Source organism: Stegodyphus dumicola, chromosome 1, assembly GCF_044657685.1.
Source record: "Stegodyphus dumicola isolate Sdum_Otavi_A_Nest chromosome 1, ASM4465768v1".
Lineage (NCBI taxonomy): Eukaryota > Metazoa > Arthropoda > Arachnida > Araneae > Eresidae > Stegodyphus > Stegodyphus dumicola.
Genome location: NC_140768.1, coordinates 89,180,077 through 89,199,836, shown reverse-complemented (window position 1 = coordinate 89,199,836; position 19,760 = coordinate 89,180,077). Strand labels below are relative to the sequence as shown.

Genomic DNA, 19,760 nt, shown 5'->3' with positions numbered 1-19,760 from the left:
CATTGCTCGTGGAAATCACGGGATGCGCAGCAAGAGGGTTAATGTCATCAGAGAAAGACTAAGATTTATTCAATATGGTGGAATGTCTTGTGACATCTCCCCTTTATATTCACTGTAAATTTTTAAATGTTATCTCCTCAGATTCCTCAGGGTTCATAGCCACATTTTAGTTAAAAAAATAAGCACCTATAAGCCCTTTTCAAGCACATTTTAAGGAAAAAAAATGCACCTGTCTAATTACATTATACACAACTGCATAACCTTAAAAGAAAAATTAGATTTGTAATTTAAAATATGAGCAATGCAATATTTATTACGAGAATGAGTATTACCTCAACAATGGAAAACAATTAACTTTTTTTTTTTTTCTTTTTTTACATTTTAAATGACAGTTCAATTTACAGAATTAGTTTACAATGAGAGAAAAAAAACTATGCAGAACTAAACTATATTACAAAATTTAATGATGATATTTCAGTTGAAAATATAGAAAATAAATAATAATAAGCCATAATAATTGTATTCGTTTAGCACCTAATAATAAATACAATTTATTTTTCCACTCATATTAATATTTAAATAATTTAACTTAAATCAAAATTCTGAACATTTTCTAAATTTTCATTCCATAACAGTTTTCCCTTAACATATATCCCAAACAAAGTAATTTAAGTAAAAAAGAGGCACATTTCTGAAATCAGAAGACGGGAAATTGCTTCATTCAGTCATCCTTTGACAGTAAAAGCTTAACTAACCCGCATAATCGGAAATTCCCGAATATTCCGGATAGTAACTGGAAAAAGAGGAGTGGGGGAGACTGTAGCCGTTCTTTAGATTTAAATGTAGGCTAAATAAATGATTTTGACATTTCGATATGTGCATCATATAAAAACCGAAGGAACTGAGAAATATTCTGCTTAGAAAGCACAGTAAAACTCTTTTAAGTGTTCATAAACAAATCTCAGACTGAACCTCAAAATTAATTATCAATGCAAAATACCGCAAACGTTATTGCGCAATACGTGCGGCGTAATTCTTCCATATGTGATATTACACAATCGGAATCAACACCTGCCGGTATTCGGAGAATAAACTAAATAAAGGAAAAGAAAGAGATTTACTAATCTGGGGTGTTTCTGATTCTAATTTTCAACAGACTGTATTAAATTTCCGGAATAGAATCAATCTTCATTTGGGTTGGGTAGACCACAAAAACGTTTAGTCCTATTCAATCCAGATTGGACAGTGACAAAAAAAAAGTCCGCTGCTTCAATATTAGAGATTTTGCAGAGAAACTCCCAACCTCCATACTGTATAATGTATTGGCAAAGAAAATGAAATTATTTTGACTATTCGATTACTTTCCTTTTATTTAAACCATTCCGAATATTATTCCTTAGAAAGCTAATCTGTGTAAAAACAAACCCATTTTTGGAAGTTTATCTATACTTCAGCAGTTACTGCAACTATATTATTATAAATATTCATACATATGCTCATAATATAAGCATAACGATCATAATAAACATGCGAATATGAACTGACCACGCAGAACGAGAATGCAAATTATTAAAATCTTGATAGAAATTCAAACGTGTGTAGTATCTGGGTGGGAGGAAAAGAATACCAAATGTACCGGAATTTTCTACCGCTTTCGCAATTCTTTGGCCAATAGAACGACGTGCACCTGTCTGTACTCTTGCGCGCACCATAGGTTACGTTAATGCAGAGGAAGGGGGGAAAAGCAATTTCCGGGAGTATGATTCACCATCTGACGTTGCATATAAGGAAGAAAAGTTGTTTATTTAGTTTCGGCTTTGGTACGGTGGAAAAATGCGCATTCATTAAAAACAAAGGATTAAAAAAAAGCACTAAAAGCAAAAAAAAAAGGCTTTAAAGAAAAAGTAAGCACCTATATATAAGGGCCTTTATATTTTATTTTCAAATATAAGGACTTATAAGCACTTGTAAGGACCGCTACGAACCCTGTCCCTTCAAAATTCTCTAAATGGTCAGGAGTTCACTTATTTGGAGACTGTCAGACAGCATCTCAATAACTTTTTACGAATAAACCTAAAAGACGTTTTTAAAGAATTTTCCAACAGCCATAGAGATGGCTAAAGTTGCTTATGTGATTTTGAAAGTTTTGGATTGACATTAAAAAATTCCTTTTAACTTAAAAATCTAATTGAGGAAATAAAACAAAAATACCGGAGTTCTGATGGAAGAAGATGAAGGAGCAGAGATTAACTTTTTACTCATTTCTCTTTGAAGGCACTCAGCAGTTTCATAGAAACCTATGGAAAAGAAAATAATATTTACAAATATCATGATAAAGCATCGTATGCAAAATGCATCAGTAAAAATGGCAGTTGACACAATTTCATTTCTGAAATTCATATCATACATTAATTGTTCACCTAAATAATAATAATAAATTTTAGGTTTAACAGAAACTTTAGATTACTTAAATCTAAAGTTTTTTATACGTTTTGTTTCTTTAGTTGTGATGATATTTTGTTTGTTAAAGCCATTAACTTCCCCATTCATTCAATAATTAAATCAAAATAAATACATAGATTTGATCATGATAAATACTATGATTAAATATATAAAAAATAATGTTTAAAATTTTTTATGCTTATTAATAAAGAAACTGCTACATAGAATTCGATACTTCACAGTTTAGTTACACAATTAAATAGCTTCTCAGAATTCACACAGTAGTCAATGAGGATGGTAATCAATAAGTAATCATGTAATAGAGTAATCATTGAGTAATCATGTAGTATATGATCTACCACTTTTAGTTAATTACTTATTTTTTATGGCAGCACTAAAACTGGCTATTATTTTAATTACTTCTTTTCCCCATTTTATAGCACCAAAAATATCATTTTGATGGGGCAATCTAACTAACTAAACATGGTAGATTGCGTACTATACGATTACCCATTTTTTGACCATCAAATATCATCTGCAGACTCTTATCTACTCTTATTTATTTCCACCTGAAGCTGTGGATAACTCTTTCTGCAGGTGCATTCATTTGTAAGTACATGATAACTATTTATTGAAAATATTGCTCTATTTAATCCCGTTCAGAAACAGTACTCTTGCTGAAAGTTTCAGTATACTTGCTGAATAGGCAGGATAGTTATGGATATAGAATAGAGTCATTTTTCTACCAGCAAAACCTGACTGGTGACTTGGTTGGATAAGCACTAGTAGTTTAGCCCAGCCCCTGTCGAAAGGGGGAGGCTAAATGAAGTTTCTGTATTTATTTACTTCACAATTCCTGAATCTGTCAAATAATTCTAATCCATATATTTATCAGCAAGTATCATCATCACACATTTTTGTTCAACAAAGCTATTCATATTTACTTCTATGTGAAATGGCCGAAATTAATTTCTGTATATGCATTTTGCTTAAGCTATGTTTTGTTAAAAAGAAGCAAATTACCTTTCAAACAAATAGGCAGCAGGTGATAATGCATACAATATAGCAGAAACCACCCTAATTTTCTTTCTAAGCAATGCAAGTAGACCTGTAAGGTACTGTTGAGCAACTGTGAGTGAGATGCAAAGATGATAGAGGACAGAGTATGATACTCTGGCACAGTAACAGCTATAAAGGTGCAATATATATTTTGCCTAGAAAGGAATGTATGTGTGATGGTAAGAAAGGATGGTATAGGGCTGACATCATACAGAACTGACACTAGCAGATCACTGAACACTGCAGAGAATCGACACAGGCATAGGAACACCACCAGCACACAGCAGACATTGCATAGTGGAGCCGAAATTTATAATTAACAATAGTGCATAATCCCCCTCAACTTTTTTTTCTTTTAAGTGTACCTGCATAGGACTGTACACACAGCTGAAACAAGTTTTGGGGCCGCTTTACCGATCCTGTGTCAGCAAAAATGTTGTCAGTTCCATGCAGTATTGGTACTATGTTGGTGCGAGTCTCAAAAATTATCTTCTAAGGCACTGCGATTTTTGCATGTCCCAAATAATTAAGCACATTGTAAGTTTTTGCTGCTCATAGTTATTCAAAAATGTTTAATGGAAATGGTTGAATCTACTGATGCCCCAAATTATATGGCTGTACATATTTCAATTCTAGGCATGTTATGCATTAAATCTGCAATAATGAACTGAAGAGCATTTTAAGAAGGAGTTACTAATTAAGAAACAAATTTTTCCCATCAGTATTAAATTCAAGATATTGAGAAATCATGGTATTTTAGAAAATTAAAGCATATAACATAAATAAGAGAAAATATAATAATGATTTGTTTACCGTGTTCTTTAAGATGGTCTGAAATTAACTGCAGAAGTTGAGCTTCATTGTACACAACTTTGGTTTTAGCTACAATTTCAGACTGTTCAAATAGAAATATTAATATTAAAACTGTACATCTAATACTATCAAAAAACAATAAAATATCTAATATTATAAAAAATTTTACCAAATGTTTAGACTCAGTTGTCCACACTTTATCTAAGATGTGATTTACATGTGATTTTCTTTTACTTTCAGCTATTTTTTTATTGTTATTTTATTTTTTAAATTTTGCAATAAATATATGTAACATAATTTATATCGTCTTTCCTAACATAGGAAGAGTTTCTGATACCATTTCCAACTTAGAGACATAGCAGGAGCAAAGAAATTTTAAATAACAGTTTAATAGAGAAATTCACTTTCAAGTTTCAGAATACAGGCAGATAAAGATTAAATTTAAAATAGATACAAGAAAAAAATACCAAATGTTAAATGATAGTTATTGACTGACTGCCCGATTTTAACAACAGTGTACAAAAGATAATCAGTGTTTGAAAATGATGACATTATGACTTCTGCCGAGCTATTTTAAACACAGTCAAAAAAATTAGATGCTGCAAGGGGAATTTTATTCGAATCAAAGAAACTGATCGAGCCATTTTTAATGGAGTCAAAGAAACTGGATGTTAAAAGCAACAGTATGTTTTCTGCCAAATCATTTTTAGTTAAAGAATTAACAGAGGTTTATTTCTCCTCTTGCCCAGCCATGGATTATTGGAATTTATATGAATTCATTCTATACTGACAAAAAAAAAAAAAAAAAAAAAAAAAAAAATAGCACATAAAACTGTTAACAAATCTGTCCATAACAGAGCAGCAAATTTGCTATTAATCTCTCATGGAAAATATCTTAAAAATATTATCATAAAATTAAGGCATTGTTTTGATAAAGCAATAAATACATTCAAATTTTACATCCAGCAATTTCACACTGAAAAAAATATAATATATATAAAACATGTTAATACCAAATAATATCTAATCAACTTTAGCAAAGATTTCATTAAGAAATTTCATATAAATATTCATTAAAAATTCAAACCACATTAAAACTTCTCAATCTTTATGGACACACAGATCTCATTACATAAACTTTGTTTAATATATTCACAATTTCATGTTGCTTGTATGTCAATATTAAATTTAAATACTTATTAAAAATACTTTTTTGATATTGAAAAATCAAGTGGTAAAGATAAAAGTAGAGATCCTCAGTTGATGAGCAACAGCTCGCAGTTCCATTGATATACTACAAAATTTTGTACCACAGATGCAGCTTTATTAGGAAAAAGGACAAACACAATACAAGCTTTTATACTAAAATATCTTTTAGGTAAGAGATTATATTTCAATGTCTTCTGCAAATATTCACTAATTGACAGAGGAATGCCACACCATGAAGATGAGAATGCTGTGCTATACAAACTACAGAATGAATTTATATGTGCAATTATGCAAATGATTAAAATTTTTGGCCAATCATATGAACTGTAACTGTGATGTAAGCAGAAAACTAAGATCTAAATCTGTCATTTAAGATACAGTTATGGCTGCAAAAATGATGGTGTTTTTGCTATTATTGTGTCTGAAAAATGAACAAGGAGGGTAAATCTTTTCAAGATGCCATAATATTTTATTAAGGCAGCACAAATCACAACATAAGACACTATAAATCCATGATTGGCAGCATCTTGAAATAAATACAGAGAGTTTTGAATGCTCCAGTATCAATGTGGTTAGTATTGTACCACTGTTGCCCGGCCATCTGTTGAGGAGATGGCTGTTCTTAACAGTAAGCCACCTTCATCATCACCTAAAATGGCATTACACCACGGCAGTGTGGGATGAAAAATGGAACTCACTATTGATAATTGTCAGGGAAGAGTCTGATGGGAACGAGCCTATCAGGTAGAGTGCCTTGCCGTTTTGAAGCACCATATAACTTGTCAACAGAAAGGCATGGTTTGATGTGCATCTATGTCAACAGCCATTCACTTCTAGTATGCATTATGGATTCACTAACCACACTTTGTTATGCTGATGAGCTACTTACTATGGCCCATATCCCAACCAGAAAGAAGGGTAGCTTGCAAATGCAAGTTTTCAACAGGCTAATTAATCCCTAGCCATATACAGATCAGAAAGGTGTGTCAGTTTAATACCTTTCAATTCCCACTATATACAGAATTGTGGATTCAGATCAAAACAATGCAGTCCATGATACCTCAGTATACTATTCAGATGCCTTTCAAATCAATGTTGTAGAAGACTCAGCAATGTATCACCTAAATTAGAAAACCCATTTCTTATTAAATTTTAGGACCTTGGATAAATAAGCATAAAAATTAATATAAGGTATGATGTGAACATTGATTCATGGTGCAGCATTTCTTATGACATGGAGTATATTTAATAGTTATTAAGTATACAGTGCCTGCTCCTTATTAAACTCCCTGGCTAATAAACTCTGATTCTTAATTGCATTCAAATTTCTGGGAACCAAAACAAATACACACTAATCAACAGAAAAACTGCCTTTATTAAACTCAATTCTGCTGCTTATAAAACTCAGGTTGGCAAAAGACTGATTCTACAGTGCAATATATCCTACTAATACCTATCAAAGCTTTTCAAAGTTCAACCATTTGTGTATCGTGGACCACTGCTTTATTATTCAGGTATGTAGTGCTTCACTAAAATGGGTTTTCCTATCCCAAGTCTCTGTACCTGCAAGAAACTGTTTTCAGAATTCTTTTTCTGCAATGGACTTTAAAGAGGCAGAATTTTATTCAGGTTAACAAAAACAATCCTCTAAAGGCACTGTAATTGGATGAGGAATCCTTTTTGAATACTGAGGGAAAATCTTCTTTCCTTAAGATAAACAAAACTTATCCTGTAAAGACACTGTAAATCAATGTCTCTCAACATGGAGCACACACTTTACAGGGGGGACAATTCATTTGTTAAGGGGGTCAATTCCAAAATGGACTTGTCCAGAGTTTAAGGGGACAAAGGGCATTTAAATTTTTAAATTTTCTTCAAGACATCGAAATTTAACTTATTCTCAAAAGTAAAGAATAATGCAAGTGATGTATACGTAAAAAAGTTTTTATATTGTGATGCATTTGAAATACTTTATAAAAAATTTTCGTGTAGACATGGACATTTAAATGCTCAGAAATTTGCTCCTAAAACCCATCATTCAAGTTTCTTTTCTGAGCATTTCAATTTTTGAATATTAAAAATTATGTATGTGCGCTATGGGAGCATAAGAATTTTAGAGAATATTAGTTGGGGCATGTCAAGTAAAACACTGGGAAACACTTCTGTAAATGAATGACGGTTCCTTCTTGAATACCACCTGAGAACATTTTATACTGGCTAGAAACATAAATATGAATAAATCATTGGAAGAAGCATTTTTAAAATTTGTTTTACACTCAACTTGCAACATGTCAAAAATGCCAAGTGAAAAGACTTAACCACTTGCGCTACGATTTAACTTCACAGTTGCGGTGCCGTGCACTACAATATAACAAGCGGTAAAGTGTCTCATTTATGCTGCTCCGCATCTGCGAGTGCAATCCAGAGCTGTAACTTGAGAAATAAACAATCTCCTTGTCAGGTGACGTGTACAACACATTATTTTCACTTTTGTGATAAATGCCTATCGACGTGATGTTCATGTCACTCGCGGTTTGAGACAAAAGAATCTCGACGTGCGTGGCACATCTTTTTAGCGCAAGTGGTTAAGCCTGAAAGAAAAGAATAAACAATTAAGACATCTTGATGGTCTTGGTAATTGCAGCCAGAGAAAAACTTCATTTAAACAAGGAATTTTCAGACAGCAGGGTGCAATTTACTTAAACAAAAATTAAAATTAATGAAGAAGTAATAAAAGACATATGTTTCAAAAGCATCCCCCCCCAAAAAAAAGGGAGGGAAAGAAGAAAAGAAAATCAAGAAGGGCTGAAACTGCTTTTTTAGAATGGTTTCAAGACATAAAACTAAAACATGTTTCTATTTCTATAGCTCCTTTCATGAATTTGCTAAATGCTAGCACAGATTATGCATCAACTGACAAATGGTTCATTAAGTTGGAGAAAGAGAAATTAAACATCTTCATCAGAAATTGCAAAGTGAGAAGGAAGAGGCAGATCATCATGTGGCTGATAAGTGGATGAAAGCTGTTTTACTTAAGCTACTAAATGAGTGCAAGCCACACAAAATTTATAATATAGTATACAAAATTACACTGTGGTACAATATATTATCAGAACACATTTTAACATTTTTAAGTGAAATGGGAGCTGGTTTAAAGAAACTGAAGGAATGAGTTACTGTGTTATTAACCTGCAATACAGATTGAACAATTAAGGAGACAACACAGGTTATTGAAAAAACCAGATGACCCTAATGTTTGAAAGGAGTCAAGAATTTACCTCCACTACAGCAGCAAAACTTTATAGATGTCAAGTAGTAGTAAAAAAAATCTGAAAGACTTCATATTTTAACAACTCCTCAACATGACTCTTAAAGTTTAATACAGTTTATAAACAGGGATTATTGATAGAGATAGCCCAGGTGGAATATCAAAACCTTTTATAGGATATTAGATGAATATGCATTTAGAATAACATGGGAATGTTATATATCTTCTGTATACTTAATAGTGAATAAAATATGAAATGTAATTTATAAAAATATTTAAAGTTTCAATGAGATACATCATGAATTAAATGTATTTTTATTTAAATCAATCAGATTAAAAAGTAAAACAATAATATTTTTAAGATTGCATTTATTGCTTTTAAATGGTTTACTTTGTTCATTAATAACAGACAGATTAAATATAAAAGAGTAATAGCTTACGTTTTTCCCGAACGGCAAAAGACTCAAATGAAAAGTTAAACAATGCAAAATCGTGCTTCAAGGCAAACAGTGCCCTTTTGGGCTAAGAACTGTGCACAGCACACATCTCTGATCTCTCTCTGAAAAACACTAGTATTGCTTCCAGCAGATATAACTTAACATTTAGTCTTCAGATCATGGTATTATAAAAGGTTGCAAATGTAGTTGCAGAAATGATGAACAAAATCGAATTTTTGAAAATGCAAGCACTTTAAAAGGAGAAAATTCCAAAAATGTGACTTTTTATGTAGAAGTTTTGGAGGAATTGCAAGCTAATTAATTCACAAAAATATTGAGACAACATGTGTTTCATTTCAGAAATTCATTCATCAGACAACATTTCAGAAATGTTAAAAGAACTGCAAATGCTATTAGTGAAAGTGATACAGAAGAAAGTGATAATAACACAACATCAATTGAATCTTGAAGAGCACTGTAACAGTTTTATAAAACTGAGAGCAAAATTTAAAAAAGACTTTGAAAAATATGAAATGAACACAATTTTTTGTAAGAGATTAAATTTCATCAAGAACATGGAATTTCAAAGTTACAGAAATTATTAAATTTTAGCACTAATTTTTAATTATTGTTTTAGGATTAATTTTGAATTAGTTTTTACTTATAATTTTACTCGCAAAGTTTAAAACTGATATCATGATTTGCAATACAAATTGCCACTTAATGAATTCAAATATGTTTGGAATGGAAGCTATTTTAGCAAGTGGTGGGTACAGTATATAGAATCTCATTCTAAAATCCAATCAATCGATTGCCTTTTCATTATTTAGTTCAATTCATTATTTAGTTCAAAAGATAAAGATGAAAAAATTATGATATGAACTGAACATAACTTGGAGAAAGACAGAGTCATATTTCTAGATCAGCACTATTAGGGGTACAATAGGATTTTATACTAATTCAAATGTTCAAAATTATAATTGGAAGAAGTTTTCATGTAAAACATCCATCCAAACAATCACATCACAACTGTGATACTATTTCTACATATGCAATAGCTAAAATTTTGTGACATTATATTTAAACATATAATCTATTAAAAATGGGAACCTTATTTATGTTGAGCATGGATAATTCAGAACCTTCAGAAATAGGAGCTCCGGTCACTCGCTGAATTAATTCCAATCCATATTTGCAAAAAAGAACATGGTCATTACCTTTATCTTGCAGAACAGGTTCTTTCATCAAATCTAAAATAAAAATGAGATTCAATTTGAGAAAATATTTTACTCAACTATTTGGACAATTATAATCAATTAATCATGATAACATACTACAATGTATTTACAAATGGCTTCTTTCCTGCTAACCCTAATAAAATAGTCAAACAGTAACTTAGTGGCAATGACTAACGAAATAACTTTTCACAAAATATCATCTTATGGGTAGAAATTCAAGCAAAATTTTTCTGCCTGAATCATTTTATGCACAAAAACTGAATCAACACAGGTAGCCCAACTTTCTGCAAGCATTCAATCAACTTTTTGTCACCTAGTTAAACTGTTGCAAAGAAAGGTATGACAGTTACTAATTATTCTCTCCATCATTATATTGGATGTCTGCAAGCTGCTTTTCAGAGATGAGACAAATCATAAATTTCTTTAATTTTGAATTCTAAAAGATTTCAGATCTTGTAAAAATACACTTATATTTATCAAATGACTACAGGTGAAGTTTAATGAATGAAGCACATAACTGCAAGTTCATTTTCTCAATATAATTGGAAAAAATAATAACAATAACTGCTTAGTTTTCAATAAACAGTTAAACTTTCAGCAAACATGCTAAAAACGCTGAATCTTTAATTTTTCAACAGCAATAATACTTTTCAGGGCTTTCCAGGGAATGCATAGATCGTGATTTGCTTAAGACAGTGCAATCACTCATGTAAACATTCACACTTTTAAGTAGGATTCAAACCTTCCATGATTTGAGCATACCATTTGTCTGTTTTGAGACAGAAAAGTTTGATCTGTTTGACTGATTATTACAAAACATGCAGGAGTTACTTGTTTTAGAAGACATTCATACTAGCCATAAGAGAAAATACAAAAATTCACGCAGGCTATCAGTTTAACATGAATAAAAAATGGATAAACTCTTTGGTGTTCAGTATTCATGTACTCAACCACAGGGGAACCAGTTACCAAAAATAGCAGATCCAGTATAGAGCTATTTTAAATATCTTTCCAAATAGCTTGTAACTTAAATTTATATATAACTTCTGAAACTTAATGGAAGAATCAAAACTAATAATTTGACAAGAGTGAATAAGTGAATACAGATAGCACAACAGCTTATGCACATTGTTTGAATCCTATAAATGGGTGGATTCCAAGGTTTCCTCATGTGTAACATACAAACCAGTTTCTTATAGAAAATCTTCTACAAAGGCATCTATTCTCACATGCAGATCGCCTTCCTCTATCATATTCAATTAAATAAATATCACCTTTTAATCTGATTAAAACACAAAGAAATTATATTACTTCAAACTGGCATAGGGCAGCATTACTGAGAATTTTTATAGTTGATGGGAAAGAAAGAAATTTATCCTGACTAAAAACTGAAAAAAGGAAGACTGGAAGAGAAGGGGTTGAGTAAAGATGAAAAAGAAAGAAATCCCCAGATTTTAGAAGTTCACAAAAATTTAATACTATATTGAAATACATTGTTACCTAAAAGCTGTCCATCTGTCACCAAAGGGAGTTTGCTTATAATTTGTTTCACATGGTCTGACCTTGCTAATCCACAAAGTGCCTATAAAAGTATAATTTTTGTTCTTTAAGAATAACAGAATCTATAGCTGCACTTTATAATATACAATCAACTATCTGGGAAAAAAATTTTTTTGTCTAGGAAATTCAGAAATATTTTGCATACTTAAATGCACATACTCAGAAAGGCATCAATACTGATTTTATAAAATTAATTAATATTCTACATCAGCTTTGTCATAGTAGAACATAAGATGATTTTTTGAAAAAAAGTAAAATGGCACTTTTACAGATACACCTGAGCACAGAGAATTTTACTTACACAGAGACGAACAACCTGATCATTAAAAATAAAATTCAGACAAATGAAATCGATTCTAATTTATATACAGTACATATTTTAACATATATATTTTTTTGCTTTTGCTAAAATGTAGTTAAGACACTGTGCTTCATAACATTTGCCCAGAATCAGGCCATAAATTTCCCAAATGTAAGGTAAAGACATTTTAAAACATGATAGAGAGAAATGAAGCCATGACTATATTGAGTTCTTAATGAATCTAATGTCATTGATAATAACTATGCCACCAACATTTAAATTATTCCATATATATAATGATTGAAACTTGGTAATTTCGGAAACTTACGCTAAAGCTGCTAAGTACCTAGGCATGTATTTATTAAGTAGCTTTTGGATTATGTACTGGGAAAAGAAATAGGGCAAATTAATATAAATAGCGAGTATTAATAAAATAGTTAAGTAAAATTATAAATGCCCATTTTCTATGAAAAGAGTCATTAAATTTCAAGAACCTCAGCTGCCAAAATGCAAAATCATTTTGCACTTTGGAAGCTAAGGTTGATGGTTCGCTAAAACCATCAAAAATAGACCTGTGAAAATTTGCAAATACAACGCTGATTTTTTTGTTTGAATTCTAAATTAATTGTACATTAAATTAATTAAAATTGTATGTTTGCTTTATTTGTTATTAATTTTTAAATGTCCACTACTCAGACTTACATTTAAAAAAAATGTGCTATTCGCATAAAAATCCCATAATCTGCCTTTAAATAACATTTTTTTCACTTTTTTATATATTTTTGATATGTTGGGAAAGTTGGAAGTGGCAAGCATTAACTTTTTGTCCCCTCCCCCTCCAGATAGTGGCACTCTGCACTCTTCTCAAAAAGGTTGGCCACAGCTCAGATAGATAGACACAGATATATATGTATGCATGTGAAAGATAAATATATATATATGTGTGTGTGTGTGTAAAACAAAGCTCTAATTTTCTATTAAATCTGCATTTTAATTCAAAGTATTTCTCCTTTTTGTTTTAAAAATAGTATCTGCTCACAACAGATCTCTCTAGACTGCATCATTTCAAAATTAACAGCTGTCTTATGATTCTTGCATACTGTTCATTATGGAATGAACAAAAGGCTTCAGCCAATACTAATTTTAAAAGCTTATCAATTAACCAACTAGGATAAAGCAAACTGAAACTAACTCTTGTGAAACAAAAATTCAAATCCCTTCATATTCAACTTTCATCTTGGACATGCTGCATTTCGCTTGCTTCAAGCGTATTGCAAAATTTTTTACGGTAACAACATAATTCTTCAAGAACAGGTATGAACAGTACTTTATCTGTGTTGACTTTAAAATGTTTGTCAACGAGAATGAAAAGGAACATTAAAATCGAACATGACTGCATACTTTTTAACATATCAACATTCCAAATTATTTCATATACCTATTCTAAACTTTGCTAACCATGCCTAAAAAAAAGTTTATATTTTCACTGACTTTAGTTAGTTTGTATCAGTTCATTTAGTTAGTTTATATCATTTTTAACTTTAGTTCAGTTTATATTTTCCAGTAAGGCAAATGACAATTATGCAGAGAAGTTGTTTGCAAAGTTATGTTTCTTGCCTCAGCCTCTTATTAAATTAAACATAATTAAAAAAATAAAGTAAGCATAATAAATTTAAGCCTTTTACCATATTAATACTTTTAAAGAACAAGTAAAGGGCTTATATGTATATTAGCCTTCTTAATTCTTTCTGATTTGGATACATTTTCAGCAAGTTAAAACTACTGTATGAGAATAAAAAATCACTGCAGTAAAAAACAGGATATACTAACTTTACAAGCCAAAGCTCGGATAGAATCTGCATCTGTCAGGGGACTTTTGATGGAAAGAAGGTTGATTAAAACCTGAAAGGAAAAATTTCTAAATTTTCAAAACTTGCACTAAAAAAAAAACTAAAATTAAAATTCTATACTGTTGTTTTAAATTAAAATTACAGGAAAGATAAATGCATTTTACAGGAAACCCTATAGATAGTAAGTGCAGTATTCCCCTCTTCCCTTTTCTTCCTTTGTAATGTAACTGTAGTCAACTTCTGATTAACCAGCTTGAGGCGGAGTATGGTGTACACAGTTATCTCAAAATCATGGATAATCCAATAAAAGAATGATCCATATTATAATGAACAAAAACAAAAATTACTGTTAACAATTTACCTATGTTTTCAAGCAGTTTAAGCTGGAGAATAAGTTAATTTCATCACGCAAACTAAATCAGTATCTGAAACAAAAGCTACACACTTCAAAAGAGAATGAACACTGATTTATTTATAATACTCTTGATTTTAATACAAGTCAATGAGAAACAGAAGCTTAATGGCTGTACACTTTATTTATTTATTAACACAAAAGGCGTTAGATCAGAACGACTATTAATTTCATTTTGGCATTTTGCGTTGAAAACTTTAAATGTCCATTTCAGTTTTCAAATTGTTGCCACCAAATATTATCACCCTGTGTTATATTTAAAGAAAATAAATAATGAAGAATCTGTATAAATGTATATATGTTTCTCGCACTGTGATAAAACAATGGTACCTATAGTATAGTCATCAAATTTTGAATAACGCAATCCTCCACCAAATATGGGCATTGGAAGCCCTAATTTGGAATTTGTTTTATTATCAGTTTCATATTTTGTAGCACTTTAATGAATTTTTTATTAACGAACTCACCGATTTCAAAGTGAGCTATGGCAACACTGTACAGAAAAACAAACATTTTTATCTCCAGCGTGCGAGACTGTGTATTAGAAATTCTAAAGATATGCTCATTTTAAAATTATTTTGCAATATTGCTGTTGAACTGTTTTATGGTTAAATTGCAAAGAACATGATGTTTAATAAATAAAGGTCACAAACAAAACGTTTAAAAACAGCCCCTTTGGGTGTAATTTAAAAAGGTTTCAGATTTTTTTTTTTTTTTTTTTTTCATTTGCAATTTATTTTTAAGGAATGATTTAATAATATTTGTATATTCTCAGGAGACATTTAGCAAGTAGGATTCAGAAAATTCAATTATACAATTTCAATCGACAATAACAGATAAGAGAAAATAATATATCAGATTAGTTAGATTATCTTTAATAGGACTGCCTTGAAAAGAAATTTGATTTCAAATGCTATTGATACAAAAGTTTGAGATTTAATATTTCACAATAACAAATGCAGCTCATTTTTTCATCAACTCTTCCTACGCAGAAAAATTCCCTAAAATATGTATAATAAAAGAGTAAGAATTGTACCTACTTTTGAATTAAAGAAATAGAATGTTCGAGCCCAAGATAATTTTACACGCACACATTCTGTATGTCATAAAAACTGAATAAGATGTAAAAGGAGAAATATGTTTTAGCAAAACTTTAAAAGTGTCACATGAAGTTTATTGATTTTGGAATGATTTAAAGAACAAACATACATCAGTTTATATGTTTAAGCTAAGAAAAAGGTAAATTATTACTCTCTTCCTACACTTTTCTTCCAAAGTACCTGTTATCGATGAAAACAAGTCCAAGACATCATCTGCAATAACTATGTTGACTCTGAGTTTTTGAGTTTTTTTTAAATTACCTTTTTGTAACTTTATGTAAACAGTTTTGTTTTTATGTTGATGGTTTTGACAGTGATAAACAACATAATGATAATAAGAGTAATACACAACATAATGATAATAATACATTAAATACAATGTATCATTTTAATACAGATATAGAACAAAACATTTATTTGAATCTTCTATTACTGTTATTTGATGTCAATTCAATCAATTATTATGGATGTTTTAAGATGACAGACTTTTCCCTACTCTCTATTCTCATCTCTACCCTTAAACCTACTGTTACAATGAATGTATGAACAGTAAAACCAAATAATAGAAATACAAGACTCAAATAATAATTTACTTCCACACTTGTTTTAAAATGAAAGCACTATATAAATAGCGGATTTTTATAATACACATATGAGTAAAACAGCAAGAAGCAGAACTTACAATTATGCCATTTTTTATCCGAACACTTTTCCACAGCTTACTTAAATGCTCTTCTTGACTGAGTACTTTCTTTTTAGAGGCTAAAGATGGACGAGAACTATTCTCTGCCTTGAGGGGAGAAAAAGAAAAAAAAAATCATATTTGCAATACATGCATTCATAAGCTTTTAGAATATAAAATACAGTATAAAGTCACAGATCTGGACTTTGTCGGAACTTTGGCGATTCTGGATTTGGGATTTTTCAAGATATTAGATCATCAGTTTAAATCTAGTAAGATGGCATGTAGAAATTCCATGATTAAAAATATCAAATCATGATTTATGAAATAATGAAACATTTATGATATAAAGGATATCAAAATTTATATATATATATATATATATATATAAAGCTTAATACTTATTTGTTTATTTTATTAAACATACATTATCCTTCACTAAAACTTTAAATGAAGTATGTGCTGAACAGTTGTCTACAATCAGGACAGTTCTTGCATCATCAGGTAAATTAACGGAATTCAAATTGTCGAGCCTCTGGTATGAAACGATTTTCAAACCAATCATTCATTAATACTTGTATCATTCATGCTCTTTTATTCGCACAATATATAATGAGGAAAATCTCTACTCCTTTAAATGCATGAGGTCATGTATTTTTACCAGTTACCAAAATATTTATAGTTGTGCATTCTTGGAGCATTTACACATGCTTAAATTGTTAGTCTGGCTTTGGAATACTAGTGTGAGCCTTTATAAGTTTGTTCTGGTGATAACTTTTAACTATTAATGAATTCAACAAATTAATAGCCTTATACCATGGCACTTTTAAATTTGGTTAACCTGTCAAATATTTGCCCTCAGTTTTTAGTTTAATTTCTTCATGAAATATTTTCGCTTGAGCCATTAGCATTGGGCCCGTCAATGGCACGCTCTCACTGCAACGCTGTCAGACCCATTCAATCATCACTTTGCCAAAATTGTCACTTTTAGCATAATAAATAATTTTTCCGTTATTCATTACAAGTGGGGTATCGAAATCCACAAAAAATTCAAAAAGCTCTTTTTTCTGTTTTCTTATGTCGTGTACAGTTGACTTTCCAATGCTCTTCACATAATTTTGAGACAGGTATACCTTTATCTGTTTTTTGCAGCAATTCCATTTTTTGTTTAATGGACATCAAAACACGCTTTCACTTTGTAGATCCTGTTGCCCCTCCAGAATTAGAAACTCTTTTCGACATAATTGAAAGCTGAAATTTAATTTAAAAAAAAAACTGCTGTATTAACAGTATGCAAAAAATAATAAGCTGGATCAAATCGGAAAGTTAAGAAACTGTGCAGTCTGCTATAGTAACTAAAATTCCTTGGGTATCAGTAAAATATAATTTTAGCCTAGCTTAATAGCATTCGCTATAAATTACTGGTTATGTATCATGAGATTGAGGATAAAAGACAAATTGTTCTGCTAAATTTTGTCTTGCTTCTATCGTGCATTGAGACAATTAAGCCTGAATTGTGTTACCTTTAGTTATTTATTATACTTATGTCTATTTCTTGCACATGCTTAAGTACTGAATAAATAAATTGCCACATATACATACTTAAGGCTTATCGAGCGCCGGCGCTACATATCTTATCGCCTGATGCAGTCTCTGCAGATCCTAGATTCTGCTACCAAGCGCCTACCTAAGTTCTAAATTTTTGCTATCCTTAAATTTTGGGTTCTAGTGCTTTCCCGAAATTCTAAATATTTTGTCATCTCTTAATTTTGTTGCTCGGTGCTTCTCTTAATTTCAAAATTTTTCTCTTCCCTAAATTCTGCCCTTCAGTACGGACTTATGTGCTCTGGCGCCGGTTCTGGGTTAATGTGAATAACAGATCGATTATTCTTAATTCAAACAGCACTAAATGCAATCTTTGGGCCTATGAGTATAATCAACAAAATCAATTTTTAGCATATGGAAAGAAATTTTTTTTGAATTGTTAGTCGTCAACTTTTCTTAGCGTATTTAATCTGTAATCATCGCCAAGCGAAATATCAACATAAAAAAAAAAGGTTACCATACTATTTTTATTCAGTTACTAATATAAAAAAATTGTTCAGGCATGGCTTGCATCATTCTAAGAATAGAGAATGTACATATTTTTGCCTTCTTCCAAATTTCCTTGAAATAAACATACGATTAATTATTAAGGCTCAAGGATATTTTTTGTTACCTATTTGTTATTTTGTTTCCTATTTGATTTAAGGCACATCAGTATGGTGGATGTAGGCTTAAACTGAATTTACGGAGCTAGATATGATTAGCATGAGATGGTTATTATATTAGCAGCAATTATGCATTTGTGTATATGAGTATTACCTACATTGTTTATTTAGTATTTAAAAAGCAGAATAATTCTATGTACTATAATAATTAAACTGATTCCTCTCATTTCAGAATTTTGTTTAGAAAAATACCTATTTATAAGACTACAAAACTTGAAAACAAAAATGATCAACAACAAAAAACAGGGGGAGGGGCTTACTATTTAGTAACTAAAATAATAATAAATTACAATAAAGTTTCAATTCATTCTGTTTAACCAGTAAATATAAAAAAAGTAAACAACACAAAATTAACCTCCTCCCCCAAAAAAAGAAAGAGACAGAATGTATGATAGATTATAATATATACACCCTTAAAACTAGGAGGGGTAACCAAACATTATCATGTATATAAGAAAACAAAGTGATAGAAATTTTGTATATTAACCCTTTCAGGACGGGCGTCTCATATACGCATTCCCTTAGAACGTTTCTTACAGCCAGGCGTCCCATCCACGCATCGCTAGAGACTGCATTCAGAGGACGGGTGATGCATATACACATTTTAAGCTGGATTGTTTTTCTGAAGGCCACTGCCACGTGCTAATGTAAATATTCGCGTATCTGATTTATATCCAATTCCTTTTTTAATTCTATTTATTCCTCTACTATATACGGTCTTTCAGGGTTACTAGACAGCCCAGTCAGTTTTGCATTGACTTCAGATATATTCCCGTTTTTTCTCTTTTTATTTCTGGAAGTCTTACCTCTTGTCTATTATGGCACCAAGACGCTATTTATCAGAGGAAAAATACCCTCGTATGGTTAATGAACCATTTACTAATGCAGATAAGAGTGATGATTCTTTTTCTAAAGATTTAAAAAGTGATACTTTTTCTAAGAGTTAGAAAGTGATACTTTTCCGTGCTTCAAGATTTACCACACTCAGTCTTCATTTTAAATTTTGTTACTTCTTACTGTAAATAGGCTTTATTGTGTTGTTTTATTAATTTTAGACTGTATTGATCGATTTTATCAATTAAAACTTTGGAATAAATTGAATAGCGCTTTCGAAAATTA

The 19,760-nt window shown here is 30.7% G+C and overlaps 1 protein-coding gene across 1 annotated transcript in view; it reads right to left on the bottom strand.

Moving 5' to 3' along the window:
- Positions 1-19,760, bottom strand: part of mahj (LisH and WD40 domain-containing protein mahjong) — a 208,664-nt gene that overhangs the window by 77,560 nt on the left and 111,344 nt on the right. The window contains exons 17-22 of the mRNA XM_085817765.1: positions 16,372-16,479; positions 14,158-14,229; positions 11,967-12,048; positions 10,339-10,478; positions 4,315-4,396; positions 2,212-2,297 (exon numbers count right to left, since the gene is read on the bottom strand). Coding sequence (XP_085673891.1) covers positions 2,212-2,297; positions 4,315-4,396; positions 10,339-10,478; positions 11,967-12,048; positions 14,158-14,229; positions 16,372-16,479 — 570 coding nt within the window. The remainder of the gene's footprint in view (positions 1-2,211; positions 2,298-4,314; positions 4,397-10,338; positions 10,479-11,966; positions 12,049-14,157; positions 14,230-16,371; positions 16,480-19,760) is intronic.